General features: G+C 36.7%; 1 protein-coding gene across 2 annotated transcripts in view; it reads right to left on the bottom strand.

Moving 5' to 3' along the window:
- The window catches only part of SLC30A7 (solute carrier family 30 member 7), a 34,199-nt gene that overhangs the window by 6,159 nt on the left and 13,863 nt on the right, over positions 1–14,177 (bottom strand). For both annotated transcript variants that reach the window (XM_072867038.1, XM_072867039.1), the window contains exons 8-10: positions 13,412–13,547; positions 2,810–2,900; positions 1,637–1,786 (exon numbers count right to left, since the gene is read on the bottom strand). In XM_072867038.1, the coding sequence (XP_072723139.1) occupies positions 1,637–1,786; positions 2,810–2,900; positions 13,412–13,547 (377 nt within the window). The remainder of the gene's footprint in view (positions 1–1,636; positions 1,787–2,809; positions 2,901–13,411; positions 13,548–14,177) is intronic.

Here is a 14,177-nt window from a genome sequence, read left to right as displayed (position 1 = left end):
AGGACCAAACTTTATGAATAAAGTTTGATTTTAGAATATTTGCAACAACAAATCCTCCTTCCCTAAGTCTCTAACATAAAAACAAGCATGTATGTTTATTTTTATTGGGTTCCCCATGACTGACTATTTAAAATTCCGTAAAATTTAAGGAGTTCAAAAGAATTCATGCATGCTGGCAGCACACTGTAGGGTTGGCTTCAGTGGTGTTTCTCCTGAGAGTCCAGAAACTGAGTATGCAAGATGCATTAAAAAACCAAACAAAAATCCAGTCTGGAACGTTTAATAAATGTTATAAAATACTTAATAAAAGGGGTACTCATCAGATGCATAAATGATTCACTAAGCCATCACATACACAAGCTGCCAATGCAGTAGACCAAGGGAACATTTAGAACAAGGGAAAGAACGTGCATGTGAGCACACAAGGACTTTCCCCACTGCAGAAAGCTTTGAAAAGAACATTTATAAAAGCACTAATTAAACTGTTGAAACATTTTTTGTTTACAGTATCAAATATACCTGATCAGAAGCCCCCTTACTTCACTGTCCAACTGACTTAGAGACATCAGTAATTTACGTATCTCCAAAATATTACCCTTTAGCTGACAATATTTTGTTACCTAAAACACTGGTTATAAACAGGAATATTTGTCTCATCAGCTACAGAACTCTCCATTACTCAAAAGCAGAGAAAGGACATTATGGAAAAATATAACAGTTTTTTCAAATACGGTCCTCCAACGTCAAGAATAAAACCAAGATGTTTGGCTCTGGATGGTGTAAGAGAGAGAATAAGTTTCCAGCTTTATTCTTCACAAAGTTCTCTTGCTGGAGAAGAATTTTCTATTTTATCTTAACAGACTCTAGATTCTACTTGTAAACCATTCATATCCAGTAGCTATACTGAAATAGGCAGCCAAACTGAATTTCACATTTAGTGCTTAAAAGTAAAAGGAAGCAACAGAAAAATCTTTCTGAAATTTGTAAGATTTTAATCTCAAGGCAAGAGCTATCAACTTCTAATAAAATTTCTGTTGTTCACAAGAATTTCAACATTTGATATCAGCTACAAGTGCTATCACTATCTATATTAAAAAACCCCACAACCTGTAGGGAAATAAACAGGCACACGCTGTTCGGATACAACGTGACAATTGATGGTTACATTTTTACTAGTAATCACCATAGCATGGATGTTACTAAAAGACAACAAAATATGCAAATACCATGGACTCTTAGAGGGATAGAAATGAATGACAAATACAGCATCAGCACAGTGAAGAACTTAAGTAGGTCCCATCTGTGGTCGGAAGCTCTATCTTGAGGGAAGCCTCATCTATTTTCTTGGTTCCTCATAGGTCAATATAGGGTTTCAACTTAATTTGATACACCTCAGACAACTACAGCTGTTATCTCCATTAAGTGTCACCAAAAGGTAATGCAGAGAGGTACAGCAATTCCATCTACACTACTGAGTATTTTGAAATTGTTCTATACAGCTGGAGCAGAGAAGCTTTTCAAAACACACTGATACCAAAACCAGAAACATTTAATTTTTCTTGATAAGAATTACAATGTCACATCACATGACAGGCAATTTACACTTTGAGATGTGATTTCCAGTGATGAGACATACCTGCGTAAAAATATTGTGAGTCTGGCTTAGAATCCACCTTCCATCAGCATCAGGAGCTACTAATAATTTCAAAGTCCCTATGTAAACATCAGTACAGAGGGTCCAGAAATGTGGATCATGTAAACTATAAACTCCTTGCAACTGCTGCACCTAAAAATACAAGCAAATTTAAAAATAAAATTTCAGAAAATGTTTATCTGTACTACATTTCTTTACAGAAAATATTATAAAAGCCAATGCACTCTTTTACTTCTAGCTCACTGTGCAATTTGTGATATTTCACTTAAATTCCTTATTACTATCTCAGTAATTGTAAGGAAGGTGAAAACATACAGATTGTATGTACGTGTCATATTCTGTATCTTGCTGCATTTACGTTCTACATATATTTTACTGAAACCATTTCTGAAAACAGTGGTGTCCGAGAGAGAAAAGTCACAGTTACTAAATTTGAGAGGGCATTCAATTAAACCAGCAATTTTTGCAAATGCAGGAATTTTCCCATAAAACAATTTGTGAGAGATTCTAACTATTAACAAAAATATTAATATATTTCTGTAAATATTTTGTGAGGGCTTAGGTTTGTCCTGTCAAGACCCTTCTTTTTCCTCTGTCCAATTTCAGGAAACTCTCCATGTGATAATTACAATCCTCTAACTTCCTGAGGAAAGATGGCACTCCTACAAGTGCTTTGTATTAACTTTGCAAAGGTGCTTCAAATATTCAGGTCATGGCACAGCAATAAATAAGTTAAAGAGGAGTACCAGGAAAGGTCAAATCCAGAGTAATCTATGTACTCTTACAAATACACTTCCAATGTTACTCCACCTCACTTTATGAAGAACTAGATTTTGAGGGAGATAAAAACAACAAAACAGAAAAGCATTATGCACTTTGTATCAGCACAAAGTACTTTGAGAGGAAAAGCTTCAAGATCTAATTTTATAAACCAACATAGCAAGTCTTAAAACACAAACTGAGTTGAAGCTACTAATTAGCTACCTAATTTAGGACTTCAGAAAGATAAGAATCAAACTGCTACCTCCATTTGTACAATCTAAGGAACCTTTCACAGGCATTACTGGAAAAATATCACAAAGTATCCTCATACACACAGTTGGGGCTCATTCAGTCAGCAGCTTGACCTGAAGCAAAACCAGCCTAAGAGCTCACCCTCTGGTAGCACTGAGGCAGGGCGTTTTCCAGGGAAGGAGGAGTTCGCTGCATCAAAATGCCAATGGATTCTTTTAAAAGTGGAACAATACTAGAAAGAAAAAAAAGGAAGTTAGCTACTATTATATTTTCAAAAGATGCAGAACAAAGAGCAACATAACATTCCTTAATGCTCTTGAAGAATTTTTCTTTAGTTGTTTCACCACAAGCTGAGAAAGTTGCCACGAAAACCTGGTACAGAAAATAAAAGGATTGACAAAATTGCTGTGCTGTCTTACTAAAGGCAAGATTACTTCTCCCCCAGATTTTCCACAGAGACAACTGGTGGACAATCACAAAAGATGAATAGTTTAATCATGGGATTTGAGATGAAATCTCTTAGTGTCTTAAAAGTTATATGACAAAGCAGCTGATAAGTATAGCTCAAAACCAAAACCTACTTCAATGGCAATCACTCACAACCAACCATAAAAATATGCAACTGACATGGTTTTTGCTTTTGTGTTTGGCTTAAGGCATATTTTTCTTATGAACTAAGATAATAATGGGGAGATCATAAAACAAAATTAGTATGGACCAGTCCAGCTATAAGAAAGTTATTTTGTCAGAAACAGACAACTTAGCATATTCTTAAAGTGAACTAAGTGTAGGGTCTCATCCAAGCTCAAGGATTAAGCATTTGGAAGCAATTAGAGGTCCCCTCCTGGCGAAATGATCTTGTTTAATCAGCAAACTAAAACAATGCTTAATACCCTTTTTTATTATTATTACTTTCGTGTTTTTTTTTTTTTTTTTTTAAACAAAACCAGGAGACCACTAAGCCTATACCCTGAAGCTACCACTAAAAATGTATACTCTTATTAAGTATTCAGCATGCTGACTTTTTGTTTAGGAGTAGTGCATCACATCTGGCTCAGTAGAGCATCCTAAAATTTTCAAGAGGATGACAAATATCTATAGCCCAATACTGAAACTTAAATAGCAATCTAATTTCAAGAGCATGTAAGTCACCTAACACTCTAGACCAAAAGTGATGATATATTTCAGAAATTGTAAGCTGAATTTCAGTGTTCAGCACTGGCATCACAGCTGGAGTACATAGAGTGATAGGATAAAAAGCAACCAGAAAACATTTGTAAGATTAACTGGTCTGTCTGTTAAAGGAAACCGCAGAAGCTTTGTTTAAAATCTCATGAAGCCATGTAGAACGCACTGCATAGACCAGCTGTATATTTGCAGCTGGTGAACAGCATGACCTAACCATTCCTTTTTTAAAGAGACGGTTCCATTTGTACACAGAAGCAGCGCTGGCTGATCAACTGCTCAGCTCACTCCTTGGCTAATCCTTAGCCAGGGGTGGGAGGGAGTTAGAGGGTGCATGACTCTTGTCTAATGAACCACTGGAAAAACAACCACCCTAAAATTCAGTGTCTTTGCAAGCACACTGGTTATTCCAGCCAAATTCATTGCCTGATGCACTCCATCACATGGCCTCACACAGTTGCACTGCTACCAAGGAATCAGTTCAAAAATAGGAAGAAGCAATTAGGGGCAGGCAGGAGTTGCCTAAACTGGACCTGTCACCAAGATAATTAAACATTTAGCAATGCAATAACTGTCAATCTGTCTAAAGGAAGCTTAATTGGAGTGTCACATTCTACAGACAGTGGACTACAGAAGTTTAGGGAAAAAGGTTCTCTTATCAATGGACCCATCTCACTAAATAATGTCCATGTCACAAGCATCACATCAAAGGGAGCTGGGGCTGCCAAAATACTCCATTGCTGAATTGATTTCAGTTTAACTCACTATTTAAAATGCAGGTTTGCTTCTTAATAAAAACCTTGAACAACCAATACACAATTTCAGGATGCAAACTGAATACATGATTTTTGAACACTGACTCCATCCCCACAAATTTAACAAGGCCCCACTAACATATGCATCCAAAGGCTTCAAAAAACACACACGTACAGGCTGCCTATTTTTTCCCAGGGAAAGGACTAAAGGCATGGAGAATGTAGGAGCTTGCCTTTTTATTGGAACATACCACTAAGAGTGAAAAAAATCCATGAAAGAAATCTAACCAAAAAATGTCACAACTTTATCTTTTGCAAAGGTGGAAAGGCCAAAAGACAGCTGGAGCGATGTGATACACCCTCACAAATGCTTTTAGAGCGCAGAAGCCTACGCACGCATTTCTGCATCCAAAAAGACATGATCTTACAAGGTAGTCTTTTACTGTAAGCCAAACTAACATGACAAACTATAGAATCCAATTTTCTGATGTCTCAGGTTTTCCACTGTTTCATACATACTACTGAAGTACAAAACCTTTAATTAAAAACCAAAACTCCACACAGTATGCTCTTGTCTCAAACACTAACTAAAAAATAGTATTACTTAATCACCAGGAGGCACTAGAAATATTAGTTCCACCTCATGTGACTGAAGAGAACACTATAAAACATGATGATACCAAGCAGGCTGAAAATGTGGTTAGAGAATTTAACCAAGCTTTCCTTTTTTTTGGATTAGTCATTAGCACAAAATACACGTGGTTGTCTCTGCAGCAACTATTGCATTGGTACTTCCTGCCTTTTTTTTTTTATTTACAGAAAGATTATTGGGGAAGATAAATATGCTGAATTCTCACGAAGTAGAAAGTTTTTTCATGCATAAGCAGTCTGTAAGCTTTGCTGCTAAAGCAGACACAATTTTCCAATCGTCTCTGATTACCAAGCCTTGAATCTAAAATACCACACACTTTTACAAGACAATGGAATTTGAAAGAGGTGCTAACCCACAGCAAGACTCAGGACATAAACATATCCTCTACACAAAAGCCATAATAGCAAGAGTGGCTAATGTGTGCAAAAGGAGTTAGCAGCACATCCCACTTTCACATATACTGTTACAGAGGAAGCGAAAGGTGTTCAAACAGATAAAAGCTATTGACATGAATCTGATAAATCCAGCCTGCCACTACTACACATGGCTTGATTAACAATGAAGAGTGAAAGCATAAGACTCTTAATCAACTTGCATCACATTCAGATAATACTCATACCCATTCCAGTCCCATCCAGTTTATGCCACTGTTTTTGTAGGCATAGCTAGCAGACTCTGGCATTGTCATGATCTTGGACAGCAAGGCTGAAAACAACTCCGGGGTAAAGAACCCTTTACACAATCATTGTAGTCAGAGCACAGCAGGAAATTCATTTAGTGCTCTCAGCACTACAGAAAATAGAGGATACTTGTGATAGATTTTGTGGAAAGTAAACAAACAGTGCTAAGACTCAAGGCCAGCTATAGTTCTTCAAATACCATAGCTGAAAATCTACAGCCAGATTTCAAAATCTTTTTTTTTGCCAGCCACCATCCCCATCTGCAGCGCCAAGATTGTCAGCCTATTTTGGAACTTTAATAAGATTTTTCTATTAGGCAATGGCAATTTTAATTGACTGCAGGCTTTGCTCAAGACAAGGACCACAGGTTTCACATCTACTTGTCCAGTTTTAAATTGTCTGTTCTCATAATAACATAGTACTTTGATTCTCAAGCAAGGCTGGCAGGTACCACTACCCTGTAAATAAAGGTAGTGCATGCCATTTAGCAATGACGGCTCAAAACAACACCAACAAGCATGCTAGTTTGGGGGAGTTTTGCTATAGAACATTCCTTCTGAATCTTAGTGAATGCAGCACTTTATTTTAAAAAGTAATTTTTTTATACTGTTATGCCTCAAACATCATAGGCGTATACCCCATATATTACAGGCATGTCCTGCCCCAGAGCTCTTTCATATTATATCATGTTCAAGCAGCTCTAGGCCTTATGTAAAAATGATGTAACCCATGGAAACAACTTCACTAAATGACTGAAGTAAATTGCCTCATTTCTTTGACCACTTAATATGTAGTCTGCATGCTCTATCCAATCTAGTACCATATTTAGTCTACGGTGCCTTCCTAGAAACATGTGGCTCTAATAGTGGTTTTGGACAAACTTCTTGCTTTATACTGGAGTTGCGGCTTTTGCTTGATGACTAATTTCACATAGCTGGTTGAAATACTAAAATTGCTTCAACATTTCAGAATAAGGCTTAGAATCCTAAGGCTAAAAAAATAAATTAACATTTAGTTTTAAATATTAAAAGCAGTTTAGAGACTTGAGAAATTGTTTATTGATTCAGGCACATCAAATTATGAGGAAAACACCTTGGAAAAAGCTTGAAGAGTGTCAACCTGAACAACTATGAAATAGCCAAGCTTTAAAAAAAAAAAAAAAAAACCAACTTCAAGCAACATGTTCCTAAAACAGACTTGCCTATTTTAAGCATGTCCTATTTATGCTTTATAATTAAATGGACACTTGCATTAAATAGTACAGAAAGTAATCAAGGAAAGATTCATCAGATATTAGTGGTAGCATGCAGGACCACTCAAGAGCTACAACCCCCCACCTACACCAGCTCCACCCTTCAGAATTGGCCATAGATTTATGATGCAGAGATTTTAAAAGATTGCAGGATATAGCCCTCCAATTGAGAAACCACAAACTACCAAGCCCTCTGCTTGTCAAGACTCAAAAGATAAATACATAAATGGAGAAAACATAACTTTCTGACTTCATGCCTTTGCCTCTCTGTATCAGAACAGTAATATGTGGGCTATTTTTCTTCCTCCAAAAAGATAAATTCTAAAGCATGAGATATAATAGGTATTAACAATATTTCTGTATAATCCTCCTGAAGACAAGCTTTCACTGGGATGCAGACAGTCATAGTCTACTAAAGGGAAGTGACTGATCTTACCTCTCTATACTCTAGTAAGAGCTACCCGATTTCTGCTTCCACTAAGCTTAGAAGTGTATTTATTTGTCAGTGAAAACAACCTCAGAAGAATCCCACACCAGACTTTCACTGTGCAGCCAGCATGTTCTGCGCCAACTCACGAGGAGTTAGGCAGAGAGTATGTCACCTTAGAGCAGCCTTAGTGAAGGATCACAGGAGCAACACAGAGCAACCGTGTCAGTAGTTGACAATTTGGACTAATTAGAGATGTTGTCTACAGGAAGGCTCAGCCATTTGAATTAAAAGCACTGCTTGACTTCTCTGAAGAGGTGTTGCTCAACCCTTCGTGCATCTGCACAAGAGAAAATAGGTTACAAATTAGAGGCTGTACAGCTTTATATTGCAATGATAAGTTCTTTAGTCATCCTATACAGATGTTTTTGTGATTTCTTTTGGCAAGTGTTGCCATCATTTCAGAAAACTGAACAAAGACCCGCTAATAGGAGCAGGCAAGACTTGAGTAAATCAGAGAGCTGACCAACCCTGAAGCAAGCAAACATTCAACATAAAATGAACAAGCTGTTATTTCATCTAGACACAAGCAATCTTAGATTAAGAGCAATGATTCCCCTCTGCACTCACAGGCAACTGCTTTGATATTCTACTGGCTTATTAGACATAGTTCCACGGAAGGGAATAAGGATTTGTGTTCTGCCTTTATTCCCTCTTTGGATACTTAAGTATACCAGAAAGAATACAGATTAAAAAAAAAAAAAAAAAAAAAAAGAAAAAAGAGCCCTGGATAAAACCTACCCCCTACCCATGTCCTGTACACTCTGTAAGTCAAACTCAGACCATTAAGCAATAACTTGGAGGATAGTGATTTGGCTTCAATCATGTACCAGGTTAAGTGGTATATGCACATTTTATTCAGAGAAAAAAAAAAGGCAAAAAATAAATTTCATTAAACCAAACAACTAAAAATGTACCAAGCATTAAACACTAAATTCACTGATTACACAGTGATTTCTTAATTTTAGTTTGTCTTTCAGTGTTCACATAACATTTTCTTGAAAATTTCCTTGCTAAAAAGCCAAGCTATTAAAATGCTCCTCAAAGAGTCTCATGAACCTCTGAAGGCACCTCATCACCATTACCTCATTCAGCTTTTTCTCTCAAACATTAACTGTACATGAAGAATCAGAAAAACATTACTTTTACAGATTAAGTAAATTAAACAAATTCTATACATCTTACGCCTTTGCCTGATACATTTGGACTACACAAAATGTTCTATACATATTCCTAAAATGTATGCATTTTGTATTTAAAATCTAATGACCTGTATGAACACAGTATCATCAGACTTTCAACAAAAACACCACTTACTGCAATGGCATAAATAAACTGCAACAGCTACTTACACTAAAAATGTAAGTGCACTATGATATCCACATTTTGATTAAATATTTGCTTGGACATGCAAAGTGTAACACACTAATGCAGATTTACTGGTATATATTTTTAAATTAATCTATGTTTAATCATCAGTTTCAGGAAAATTATGGAATTGAACTGCAAAGTATTTATTGTTGTAAAATTTGAGACAAAACTCAGTGACATAATTATTTTCAATTTCAAGACAATTTCAATACATACTCAGATAACGAAGCGGCTAGAGTTAGAACCTGAAAGATCTTGGTGATAGTTTTGTTAGTCCACTATACTTTCTTGAAATAAGCAAATGAGTAAGAGCAAAATACCATGTGATTTCATAAATACTATCCCACATCCAGTAATGGATACCAAATTCAACACCTGTTATTCTTCCATTTTAATCTAATTACTTTTCTAGATTACTTTGTACTACTTGCATCATAGTATCTTCACAGAATAAAAGCTGCAAGTTGGTTATACAATGGCACCACATTAATGCATTACTTAGATCTTCCTATGACAATATCTCATCAGGCCAAAAAACATTCCAATGTAATTTGTTGAAAAGACAGAATGAATACTCATTAGTCTCCAACCCACATACCTAACTACTGTCACACCATTACCTTTGCTCCTCCTGCACCTATTACAAGAATTCCTCTTTTAGATACATATACCTAAAGCTCAGCAACAGAAAATAAACCTGGTTTTGTTGAAAATAATTAAAACATGTTTCTGAATATGTACTTCCAATAATACCCATCAGACTGCAAGAATACAATCTTTCCCAAATCCCAACAGTGATAGGGTCCCAGATTGTTCAGCTGATTAAGAAAACTACTTTTTAAAGTTAGGAATCCAAAGACTTCTTTCAAGGTACCTTATTATACTGTTTACAAGAATGCTGTTTATCCTATAGAAGACTGCTACCTCAAATTTACATCTACAGTTCTGTCCTAATTCATCTCTATGCAAGCTTGTTCCAGCTGGAAAGCCTACTAACTACTTAGACTAAACACACATCCAAAGTGTTACTGTAATCTAGACTGGTCTGAGGATCCTTCCCTTAGAGGAGAAAGCCACCAACCAACGTGAGTAAAAATTCCTTTACCAGTTTGTATTTTATTGGGAATTTCCAACTTCATGAAAATAATTTGCTCAAGGCATACTTTATTTTCATATACAACTAGCACTGTTTCTAGACTGTAACACTGAATAGTGTATCCTCATTATCTAAAAATTTACAGAAAAGATTCAAGTCAGGATCACTCTCCCACCATGACTTTAGATTTACACTTACGTAGCCATCTGCAACACTCACAACTGTTTCCTAAGATACCTTCCTGATGACAGAAAAGCACCTATACTATAGGCAAGTCTTAATCGAATTTGGTAATTTGGCATTTGAGAACAAGTGACAGAAGGCCAGCACAAGAGTTCAAAGATATACACACATAAAAAGACACTCTCCTAGGAAAGAAGTCTCCCTCCCAAATAACAAGTTGACAGCCAAGAACAAAAGTATTTCCATACAGATTTTGACATTTCAACTGCTTTATTTTAAAGCTTCAGAGTACTCAAAGACATAGAAGATCATCCCACGCTCAAGGTTTTGCTTTCACTAAGAGCTGTTGGTTAACATTAACAGCAGTAAGGAGAATATTGCCTGCTCTAGTTCATCAGTTAATAACTAATACATTTAATGTAGAACCAGAGGTCTAAGCAGCTAATTAAAATGGAACTGGACAATTTCATATACTTACAATGTGGAGTCATGCAAAAGAGCTTTGGAAGATCAGCAATAAAATATACTACTATTTAGATTTAAACCAATCAGCTAAAGTACTCTTGTAAGAAGACACAGCATCATGGGGCTTTCACACAACTCTATTTGATAGCAGCAAAGCTTTACAGTCCCAACTAGGGGAAAGTCCCCAGACAGCATTACAATTTTTGGACGACTTTATCAGACTGGCTTTTGCATCTCTGACTCAAAGCTGTGCTTGCTTTATTACAGCCACAAAGAACAGATCCTGATTTTTAAACACACATGCATATGTCCACTTGTTGGGGCACACATGTACTCTTATCCCACTCCACCTTATCAAAGTTGGTTTAGCTAGTAAAAGGGACACAAGTGGGCTACTCCGCACGAGTAAAATTCACAAATATTCCTCTGAAACAGGAGACAATTATTTAATCTAAAGCCAAGTCCCCCCAAAAAGTTATTTATCAAGGTTGCAAATAGGCCCACAGAAGTGGCCAGGAATCCCTATATTAGACATTGAACATCCCCCTCCTCCCCATCTCAAACCTACATGCACCCCATCAACAAACAGACAATTCAAAAAAACTAGACACAGCTCTTGCCACTATCAATTTAAAGTCTTTTTGCAAACAATGTTTTTCCCCTCAATTTTAAATTTCACAAAATTTCAGTATCATCTTTCCTCTAGGTTAGATTTAGGTCACTTGAAAAGATTAAGGACAAAACTATTATATATCCTAGCAATCATCACTTGGGCCCCCGTATTACTGTTACAGATCATCACCTTATGGGAAAATCTGAAAACCTTTTGCATTAATTCTAGAAGAGCACTTCACACACACAGCATAGTGAAGAATAAGGCAGAATAAACAATGGTTTTATGTCCAGAAGTGTAAATGAAGATTACTGAAGTCAAACAACACAAAAGGGGACTTCCAGCTCTCAAAGAATATCCATCTGAAACTGCCAGTCATCTTGTTTATGACCTCGTTTAAGTGCATTTCAAGCAAAGCCATCAGTAGTTAAGTCTGTTGGACTGCTTAAAAAAAATTAAAAAAAACCCAAAACAACAAAAACACCAAAAAACCCACCCTGCAATTAGCTTTTGCTCCACTGCTGTGCCAGGATGTATCAGTCCATGAGAAAAGCAGGCTTGCTTCTACTGACTGTGATGCAGCTGCACTCAGTTAGCATAACGATTCTAGAGATCATTTATAGTGTCTCGTGGACCAACAAAGTGTTATAGGCTGAGGTCTAGTATCAGGTCAAAAGACACATCAAACAGTGAATTTCTGCAGCATTTTCAGCATAGAACGTGGCCCTCAGACGTTCCTCCTAACTGTGCTAGAAGACCTCTAAACAGCTTTATTATGAAAGCTCTATTATGGAAGGTAGTCGTATTCTAACCTCTGTACGAATGGAAGAAAAAAAAATTCTCATTCATGTGGTATTTTCTGATCAGCATTCCACATTTGCTTTGCTGTGCATAAAGCTAGACCCTTAAAATACAAAGTGTATGGAAACTTGTGTTTTAATCTACTCAGCTATTACCTCAGCAATAGTTTCTTCCCCCTTGGTAACCTGCACATTTCCTTTCCCATTTTTTGAGATTTTAGTAATAGAATTAGTTTGTAATAATTTGTCCTTTATGAAATTACAGGAGGTTTAAGTCAAAATATTAAGTTTATATTAAAGTGGTAATTTAATAGTTATCTCTAGCACACAGATTTCTGTGGGCATTTAGTGCCTGAAGCACATTGCCCTACTCTGGTAAACAGGGAGATTCACACCAATAATTCTGTGAATGCTGCCATGCATATGGTATAAACACACCATATATGGTATAAGTAGCTGCAGTTAATCAGATGACATTCACCACTGCTGAAGAGACAAGGGTGTTCAGTTACTAGGTTGTAACTGGAGTTGTGGCACTCTGCCCTATGCCACCACTGAAACTGCTGCCAGAAAAGCCTCAATAACAGCATCACTGAATGAAATGTTTGCTTGTCCAGTCTAATCCAAATAGCTTCACATTTACAGTGATCTTGGCAAGCAACAACCAGGAAAGCCCAGAACTACTTGAAGCATTTCCATCAGATCTTAAAAGGTATAAGGATGTCTCAGAATACAAATACAAAGGACAAGACAGTTCTCGCCGGGGGAGGGGGGGGGGGAAATTACCAGCCTTGATTTGTCAAGGACAAGGGCACATCCTGTGCCAGCAGGCTCAACTCTGCTGCCCTGAAGCCATTCTGCTCCATTTACTGGAGTACATTGGTTTATATAAGCATGTACTAAATACAGAGAGGAAGCTTTCTACAGTTTGAACCTGAAAGACATTTTTGTAGTATTAGGCAAACAGGGGTAAAATACACAGATTTAAGAGCAAAAGCTGTAGCTGTAGAAAAGAGAAAGAAAGATAGCTCATGTAAGAGCATACCAGAACAGCTGTACAGAACAGAGGTAACGTATCACTCTTGGAAGAAAAGCAAACATCGTAAGTCATTAGCATAACAGACAAACCTCCTCTTCTGAGCTGTAATTTGTGCTGTAATTAGCATCAAAAATACTACCAAACGTCAGTGACAGCAATGCTTACCTTACACCTATAAGTAGTGCTATCAGCATTGAACAAATAGGATCTGCTATCATTAGACCATAGTTCTGCATCAATATAGCAGATATGATTACACCAATACTTCCGAGCGTGTCTGCAACAATGTGTAGAAATACACCTGTAAGAGATTAATTGATATCATTACAACTTGGTATTCTTAAAGGTAATGGAGTATTTCAAAGACAGTTTATGGAGAAGAGTTGCAAGAACTAGATAACATGATGCATGCTTGTTAAATTTGTGGTCAATTTTTGGTCAAACACACAGAAAGTGATCACAGGATTTCAACACATTTGTAGAATATAGAGCATTTGAAGAATTTACATTATTTTCTGCACTTCGCAGTAAGGGGTATTTCATGGCATGGCTGTCAACTTAAGCAGTGATTAACAGATGCAGCTAAATTTTTTTCATTCAATATCCACCCATATTACAGTAAAGAAACTCATGTTCCCTGATGCCTACAAACAATTATAAGTACTGTGTAAGCTGGAAAGACTGTTAACAGAAACAGCTCTATAAAGCTTTCAAAGATGCTAATGTTTCATTGACAATATCTTGTAAAAGTTATTTGGCAAAGAAATCAAAGACAAATGATTTTGAGAATTAAACAGCACTGTAGACATGAACAACTTCACTCTTATTTTGAAGAATAACACACTACCTTAAAAGACAAAGAAACAAGCACTTTGAAGCTAGCTAAAATTTAGCCTTTGGAGCTCTCTGCTGGCAATGACGGGAACAGTCA

This window comes from Ciconia boyciana, chromosome 7 (genome assembly GCF_034638445.1).
Source record: "Ciconia boyciana chromosome 7, ASM3463844v1, whole genome shotgun sequence".
Classification (NCBI taxonomy): domain Eukaryota; kingdom Metazoa; phylum Chordata; class Aves; order Ciconiiformes; family Ciconiidae; genus Ciconia; species Ciconia boyciana.
This window is presented reverse-complemented; position numbering and strand designations above follow the sequence as displayed.